This window comes from Numida meleagris, unplaced genomic scaffold (genome assembly GCF_002078875.1).
Source record: "Numida meleagris isolate 19003 breed g44 Domestic line unplaced genomic scaffold, NumMel1.0 unplaced_Scaffold322, whole genome shotgun sequence".
Lineage (NCBI taxonomy): Eukaryota > Metazoa > Chordata > Aves > Galliformes > Numididae > Numida > Numida meleagris.
Window position 1 is genome coordinate 89,039 of NW_018364553.1, and position 7,310 is coordinate 96,348.

The 7,310-nt window shown below is 63.3% G+C and overlaps 3 protein-coding genes across 3 annotated transcripts in view; 2 read left to right on the forward strand and 1 right to left on the reverse strand.

Moving 5' to 3' along the window:
* Nucleotides 1–285: 285 nt before the first annotated feature.
* TNPO2 (transportin 2) overlaps nucleotides 286–7,310 on the forward strand; it is a gene marked incomplete at both ends in the record, with an annotated part of 18,705 nt that continues 11,680 nt past the window's right edge. Inside the window, 2 exon segments of the mRNA XM_021382984.1 lie at nucleotides 286–394; nucleotides 1,214–1,289. Coding sequence (XP_021238659.1) covers nucleotides 296–394; nucleotides 1,214–1,289 — 175 coding nt within the window.
* ASNA1 (arsA arsenite transporter, ATP-binding, homolog 1 (bacterial)) lies at nucleotides 1,380–4,325 on the reverse strand. The gene is made up of 7 exons (XM_021382985.1): nucleotides 4,127–4,325; nucleotides 3,692–3,839; nucleotides 3,314–3,462; nucleotides 3,090–3,240; nucleotides 2,861–2,968; nucleotides 2,239–2,436; nucleotides 1,380–1,736 (listed from the first exon to the last, which is right to left on the reverse strand). The coding sequence occupies exons 1-7, from the start codon at nucleotides 4,285–4,287 to the stop codon at nucleotides 1,605–1,607; spliced, it is 1,047 nt and encodes a 348-aa protein (XP_021238660.1). The 5' UTR covers nucleotides 4,288–4,325; the 3' UTR covers nucleotides 1,380–1,604.
* TRIR (telomerase RNA component interacting RNase) lies at nucleotides 4,467–6,554 on the forward strand. The gene is made up of 3 exons (XM_021382987.1): nucleotides 4,467–4,755; nucleotides 5,547–5,624; nucleotides 6,130–6,554. Exons 1-3 carry the CDS (start codon nucleotides 4,522–4,524, stop codon nucleotides 6,235–6,237), a joined length of 420 nt encoding a protein of 139 aa, XP_021238662.1. The 5' UTR covers nucleotides 4,467–4,521; the 3' UTR covers nucleotides 6,238–6,554.

Below are 7,310 nucleotides of genomic sequence, written 5' to 3' on the forward strand. Positions count from 1 at the left end.
AATTGGGGCCTGGGGGAGAGGGGGGAAATAGGAGGATCCAGGGGGGGTAATTGGGACTGCGGGGGGGATTAGGAGAAGGGGAAGAGGTTGATGGAAGGATAGGGGTTAACTGGGGGCTGGGGAGGTCCTGTGAGGGTGGAGGACGTTAAAAGGGGTTGTGAGGAGTGGGGAAATAAGCTGGGTTTCTGCCCACACCCCGCGGCGGTTTGGTGTCCGGCATTTTGAGGGGGTGGGGGGGACGGGCAGGGGGTCTGTGCCACCCCCTAACGCTGAGGTCCCCTCCAGGGCCACCGCCATGGACTGGCAGCCGGACGAGCAGGGCCTGCAGCAGGTGCTGCAGCTGCTGAAGGACTCGCAGTCCCCCAACACGGCCACGCAGCGCGTCGTGCAGGATGTATCCCCTGGGGGCTGCCAATGGGGTCAGGAGCTGGGAGGGGAGGGGGGAGGTGAAAGGGGAGCTTGCGGGGAGCTGAGCTGGCCCGTTGTTTCTATTCTGCCCCATCTCGTCCCCATCCCTGTCCCCATTCTTGTTCTCTCTCATCCCCAGCCTGCTCTGGTCTTTGCCCCTTCCTGTTTTGTCCTGGTCCTTGTCCTGTTCCCATCCCATCACCTCGTCCCGATCCCTGAGCCCGTCCTTGTCCCATCCCAATCCTTGACCCCATCCTTGTCCTATTTCTTTTCTGCCCCAGTCTCTCAGTGTCCCGTTCCAGTCCTTGTCCCGTTCCCATCCCCTCCTTATCCCAGTCCTTGTCCTGTTCCTTTCCTCTCCCACCCTCTGTCCCATCGTGTTCCCATCCTGTCTTGCTCCTTGTCCTTTTTCATCCCTGTTCCCATCCTATCCCAGTCTTTGTCCTGTCTCTGCCCTTGTCCCATTCTGAGCTTGTCCCAGGCTATTTCCAACCCCATCCCTCTCCCAGTTACCATCCCACTTCACCGCTGCGTTGTCCCCATACTTGTCCCTGTTGCATTCCCTTCCTTGTCCCGTATCCATCCCCGTCCCCATCTGTGGTCCATCTTGGTTCTGTCCTGTTCTGGTTTATGCTGTGTCTTCTTGTCCCCTTCTCTGTCTTGTCTGTCCCCATCCTGTTCCAATCCTTGTCCTTTCCCACCCTGTCCCAATTTCTGTCCTATCCCTCTCTTCCAGTCCCTGTCCCCTCCCGTCCCATCCTGGACCCTGTCCTGCCCCGTTCCCATCCTTAACCCCACGCCACAGAAGCTGAAGCAGCTCAACCAATTCCCCGACTTCAACAACTACCTGATCTTCGTGCTGACCCGCCTCAAATCCGAAGGTGGGTTTGCACCCGAGGCTGNAGAGCCCCCCCGGTGTCCCACAGCCCTCCCCTCACCCCACCCCGATCCCAAAAACCTTGGAGTCTCCCTTCTCCGCTTCCCAAATTTATTATTTACACGAGGTCACCACTTCTGCCACCCCCCAAGATTTGGGGTGAGGGGGGTGAGGATGGAGTGAGCACCCAGGGGGGGCACGGTGCTGGTCGGCCCCACGTGTGTGGGGAGTGGATGAGGGGGGACAGAGCCGTCTGCTCCTCCTGGGGGGGAATAAATACCACCTGCCCCCCCCCGAGGGGCTATCTGGGGCCGGGGGGCTATTTGGGGCTGGGGGGCTGGTAGGGGTCCAGCAGGAGAGAAGAGAAGGTGTTGACTTTGTCGGCCCCGCGCACCTCGTGGGGCAGCAGCGGCAGCTTCACGATGTGGAAGTCCTCATAGAGGTCCTCCATCTGTGGGGGGAGAGAGAAGCGGTAACATCCAGATTCCCCCCCCCCAATCCTGGGGTGGGTGAGGGACTGAGAACCCCAAACCCTGCACCCCATCTCACACTGCCCCCACAAACCATGCAAGGTCTCCAGGCTCCCCAGATCCTGTCCCCCTACCTCAAACTTTGGACTCCCCCCAAATTCCTCTCTGTAAAACCCCCTTGTCCTTTCCCAAGTCTGGAAGAATCCCCATCTGTTGACCCCCATCAGCTCCTCTCCCCCCACAGCCACGGACTCATCCAAGCTCTGAGTCCCCAGATTCTGTCCCCCCCACCCCAAATCTTGGTCTCCCCCTAAATTCTACTTCCCAGTGCAAATCCCCCTTGTCCCTTCCCCAGGCACACAGTGTCCCCAGCTATTCCCAGCTGCCCCCACTCCCCACATTCTCCCTCTCCCCACCACAGCTGTGGAGGGCCCTCGCTTTTGCCCGCCCCCGCCCCCCCAAATCCTTCCCCCCTCTTGGCACCTGGTCCAGGTACTTGGCCTGGATCTTGTGCCGCGCCTCGCACATCTTGCAGGGCCGCTGCGGGTCAGGGAAGACGAGCTGGTTCACCACGATGTTGTGCGTGTCGATGCGGCACTTGGCCAGCTCCTGGATCAGCCGCTCCGTCTCGTACAGCGACAGGAACTCCGCGATGCAGACGCAGATGAACGTCGTCTGCTCCTGCGGGGCCGTCAGTGTCCCCATGTGTGTCCTGGGTGTCCCTGTGGTGTCCCCACCGCACTCAGCTGCCCCACAGCATCCCCTGCCCAACCCCACACGTTCCATAGGAATGCCCTTACACCAGCTGACCTAGCTTGGCAATGATTCCTCTCTGGTATCCCCTATCCCAGTGCCCCCCACCCCAGTGTCCCCCCAATCCCACGTGTCCCCTGTGATGTCCCCAGGGTGTCCCCACCGCCGGGGATCCCCTGCCCAGCCCCAAGGCAACAGGATTCCCATAGGAATGTGCTTGGACCGGCTGACCCGGCTGAGCCTGTTCCCCTCCCCACATCCCCTCCCTGATGGCATTCCCTCCCCGGTGCCGTCCCCTCCTCAGTGTCACCCCCTCCTTGGTGCCCCCCGGTGTCCCCCCCCGTGTCCTTACAGGGTCCTTAAACTGCTCGCTGACAGAGCGGATGACAGGCAGCGTCTCCTCCAGCTTGGAGGCCAGCTGGTCAGCGTTCATGTCACCCAGGCCCAACATGTTGCACATCTACGGGAGGAGGACAGCTGGGAGGTCACCACGGCGTCACTCACAGGGTCCCCGAAGTGCCAGCCACGAGGCCCCCACGCTGCCACCCACCAGGACCCCCACCCCCTCCCCATGCCCACACCTGCGAGATGAAGGGGCTGATCTGGTTCTTGATCTGCATCAGCCGCCCCAGGCCCCGTTCCACGATGGTGGGGAAGTTGAGCAGACGCAGCGTGTGCCCGGTGGGCGCCGTGTCAAAGACCACCACCGAGAAATTCATCCCCTTCACCAACCTGCAGGGCCGAGGCGGGGGGCTCAGTGCGGCCAGCTGTGGGGTGACGGCCCCACAGCTCACCCCACGCTCACCTCATCACCTCGGCGTAGCTCATGGCCTCATCGATGCCGGGGAAGGCGCTCATGGCCTCCTGCATCATCTTCTTGCCCATGCTCAGCATGTTGTCCTCCTCAAAGAACTCATCGGGGAGCTCTGCCACTCCCAGGCTGGGGTCGATCTCCTGAGGGGTTCAGGGGGGCTCCGTGGAGAGGGGCTCTTGGGGTGGGGGTCCCATGGGGTGGGGGATGCAATGGGCGGGGGTACCATAGGGTTGGGGTCCTGTGGGGTGTGGGTCCCACTGGGTGGGGATCCTGCGAGGCGGGGGTCCCGTGGGGTGGGGGTCCCGTAAGGTGGAGATCCCATAGGGAGAGGATCACTGTGGGGTGGGGGTGACCCCCCTGCAGCCTCACCATGGCGAAGAGGTTGTCGTAGCCCTTCACTTTGGTGGGGACTTTGGAGAACTTCTGGTCGAAGGCGTCGGAGATGTTGTGCGCGGGGTCGGTGGAGATGATGAGGACGCTCTCACGCACCTTGGACAGCTGCACGGCCAGGCTGCAGCTGCGGGGCGGTGGTGACGGAGGGGGCAGCCCACAAACCCCCACCCCACAGCGATCCCCACCCCACAGCGATCTCCAACCCACAGCGATTTACACCCCACAGGACCCCCACCGCATGCGATCCTCATCCCTCGATGGTCCCACCCCACACTAATCCCTATCCCGCAGTGCCCCTCACCCCGTGAGATCTCCCACCCCATAGGACCCCCATCCCACAGAGTCCCCCCCTCCCGCCTTCAGGGCCTCAGAGCCGTTCCCCTCTCGGACCAGGCCCCACACCCCCCCCACCTGCACGTGGTTTTGCCCACGCCGCCTTTCCCCCCCACGAAGATCCACTTGAGGCTCCGCTGCTCGATGATGTTTGCCAGCGTAGGCTCCAGCGGCTCCACGTCGGGCGCATCCTCGAACTCCTCCGCCTCCGGCCCCCATCCGCCCGCCGCCGCCGCCATCTTCCCCCTGCGCCGCCGCCAGCACTCCCGCTGCGGTGATTGGCTACCGCTCCGCCACACTTCCACACCTCCGAAATCGGATTGGATGACAGGCATGTCAGTCCGAAGAGAGGCGGGGTAATGCCGCGAGTTGCCGGGCAACGCCATCCCAGCAGCCCCCGCGGGCAGTGCTGACGTCATCACGCGTCGCCGCGCATTTCCCGGCGTGCCCCGCGGCGGCGGAGGGGGAACAAGATGGAGGCGCACGGCGAAGAGGGGGAGGCCCCGTCGCCGCCCCCCGGGCCCGGAGGCGGTGTGAACGTCTTCGCTAATGACGGCAGCTTCCTGGAGCTGTTCAAGCGGAAGATGGAGGCGGAACAGCAGCGGGAACGCGAAGCGGCGGCTGCGGCCGAGGCTACCGGAGGGGCCGGGCCTGGCCCGCACCGCTCGGCCGATGGAGCGAAGAGGAGCGGCGGCGCTCTCGGCTTCGTAAGGACGTGGGGGCCGCGGCCTCCCCCTGCCCTCCGCCCCGCCCGGGCTGAGCCCCCGCAGGGGTTGCGGCCGCCTCAGGGTCCCTTCCTGAGGGCGGGCCTCGGGCCCCGGTGTCACGGGGGGGATCCTTTGAGGGATGCGGTGACCCTTGGGGCCTTTTGAGCCAAAGGAGGAGGGGGTTTCGGGGGGGAACTGAGCCCATCTCGGCCCCCTTCCTCGGGAGAGTCCCGGGCCCCAGTTGCCCAGACGGACCTTCCCAAGAGTCCTCTGGGGGCTTCGGTGGGTGCTGGGGCTCCTCGAGCCAAAGGGGAAGTGCTCAGGGGGGCACCGAGCCCCTCAGGGCCCTCTCCTGTGGGAGAGTCCTGGCCCCACTGTCGTAAGGTGGCCCTTAAAGGCCTGTGGAGGGCACTGGGGCCTCATGAGCCCTGGAAGGGGGCCCGGGGGGAGCACTGAGACCGTCTTGGACGCCGATATCACAAACAGACCTTGCTGGGGCAGCGGTGAACACTTGAGGCCCTTTGAGCTGAAGTGGGGGGCACCAAACCCCTCAGTTCTCTCAGAAGCGGGCGCCTCCAGCAGCTCCGTACCCCGGAGAGGATTCTCCGGGCTCCTCCCGGTGTTGCCAAACCCCTCCCTGAGAAGGTGTCTGTCCGTGGTGTGGGATGGACGGACAGAGGGATGTGGTGGCCCTGACGGACGGTCCTCCGGTTCCGTTGTGCAGGGGGCGACGCTGTCCCCGCCGCTGCAGCCGCGTGTGTAACGGTGGCAGTCTTCTGTCCCTTCACCAGGTGGGCAGGCGGCGAGGGGGGAACAAGCTGGCCCTGAAGACCGGCGTGGTGGCAAAGAAGCAAAAGACCGACGAGGAGGTGGGGACCTCAGGGCACCCAATCCTTTTCCATATGGAATGGGGGGGAGGGGCCTCTCCCTGCTGGGATTTTGGCCCTGTTCCCCAAGCCACGGGGACAAGCAGCCATGGGTGGATCCGCTCTTCCCCATCCCACCAGGGCTGTGCTCACTGCTCCCATTTTTCCTCATTTAAGTTCTTGCATTACTCCACTCTCCCAGTCCCCTACAGGGCTTCCAGTTTCTTGGTCCTAGTGCACCCCAGTACCACCCCGTTTATCCCCTCCCAGTGCTCCCAGTTCCCCCAATCTTTCACATTCTCTCCTCCCAGCTCTGCCTGAACCCTGTTCCCGCAGTTCTCCCTCCCAGTGCCCCCTGATCCCACCCCAGTGCTCTCAGTTCCCCCAGTCCCACCAGTTCTCAACTCGCAGTGCTCCTGCTCTCCCTGATACACCCAAATTCCCCCATTTTGTCTCTCCCAGTGCTCCCGTTTCCCCTCACTATTTTTTTTTCCCCCCCTTTTCTCAGGTTTTGACGAGTAAAGGCGACGCCTGGGCCAAGTACATGGCAGAGGTGAAGAAGTACAAAGCGCATCAGTGCAGTGATGACGACAAAACGCGGCCCCTGGTGAAATAACCGCCCCCCCTGGACATAATTACTGTACATAATTAATTATTTAAGGGCGCAGGCGGCTCCTTCCCGGCGTTTTTATATGTACAAATATATATATCCCCACTGCACCCCAGGACTCTGCCGCCTGCGATGCCTCGGGGATGGGGAGGGGAGGGGCACAGACCCCTGCCCGCTGCTCACCCTCTCTGCAGGACCCCACTGCCACATTCCCCCCCCTCCCCCTGCCCGACTCCATTTTGGGGTTAAAAGTGGAGAATTGGGGGAGGCTGAGGGGAGAGGCGCTGCTGTTGCTTCATTAAAGACCTCGGAGGTTTTGGAGAGTTTGGTGGTGTTTTTGGGGTGGGGTCTGCGGTCTGGGGGTGTTCCTGCCCAGCACTGCACCTCCGCTGTCACTGTAACTTTGTGGTTTTAGGGCTCTCCTCTTAATTTTGGGGTTCTCCTGGTGGGAGGTGACGCCCAAACCTCGCTGTGCCCCCTGGAAGGGGTGCCCAAATCCCCCTGGGAGGAGGAGGGAGTTGGTCTTGAGGTTCTCCTGTTTTCTCCCTGTGTCCCCAGTCTCCCCTGGTGCCCCCACTACCCCCAGTTTCACCCCAATTTGTTTCACCCAGTGCCACCAGTTCATCTGGAGTACCCCAGTTCTCCCCTCCCTCTGAACCCAATCCCCCCCATTTCCCAATCTCCCAGTGCTCTCGGTCCCCCTGCTTCACCCATCCCAGTTCTGTCAGTACACCCCAGATCCCCTTCCCAGTGCTCCCAGTTTCCTGCTCCCACAGCTCCCAGTCCGTTCCTCGCCTCGCTCTAGACCAGAACCGGGCTGAGCCTGAGAGGAGGCCACGCCCCCTCGAGGGAGAGCGATGGGAAATGTAGTCCGGAAGAGTTGCGCTGTGCGCACGCGCGGCACCGCCCCTTCCGGAAGAGGCACCTCCCCCAGACGTAGCACGCACGCGGCCCCTCGCGCTCTCACGTGGTCACGTGGTGCGGCGTACGGTGGCCGGCGCGGGTCAGTGCCCGCGTGCCGCGCTCCGCGGGCAGCGCCCGGTGCCCCCAGGCCGCGCTCAGTCCCCCCCAGCGCCGGC

Bases quoted from the DNA above. Each gene is read 5' to 3' on its own strand.
- ASNA1 (XM_021382985.1), bottom strand. From the start codon at position 4,287: ATGGCGGCGGCGGCGGGCGGATGGGGGCCGGAGGCGGAGGAGTTCGAG. The intron at 3,463-3,691 runs GTGAGGCTGCAG...TGAACCCCTCAG, and splicing joins ACGACAACCTCTTCGCCATG to GAGATCGACCCCAGCCTGGG. The intron at 2,969-3,089 runs GTGTGGGCATGG...CTCCTCCCGTAG, and splicing joins TCAGCCCCTTCATCTCGCAG to ATGTGCAACATGTTGGGCCT.
- TRIR (XM_021382987.1), top strand. From the start codon at position 4,522: ATGGAGGCGCACGGCGAAGAGGGGGAGGCCCCGTCGCCGCCCCCCGGG. The intron at 4,756-5,546 runs GTAAGGACGTGG...TCCCTTCACCAG, and splicing joins GCGGCGGCGCTCTCGGCTTC to GTGGGCAGGCGGCGAGGGGG. The intron at 5,625-6,129 runs GTGGGGACCTCA...CCCTTTTCTCAG, and splicing joins AGCAAAAGACCGACGAGGAG to GTTTTGACGAGTAAAGGCGA.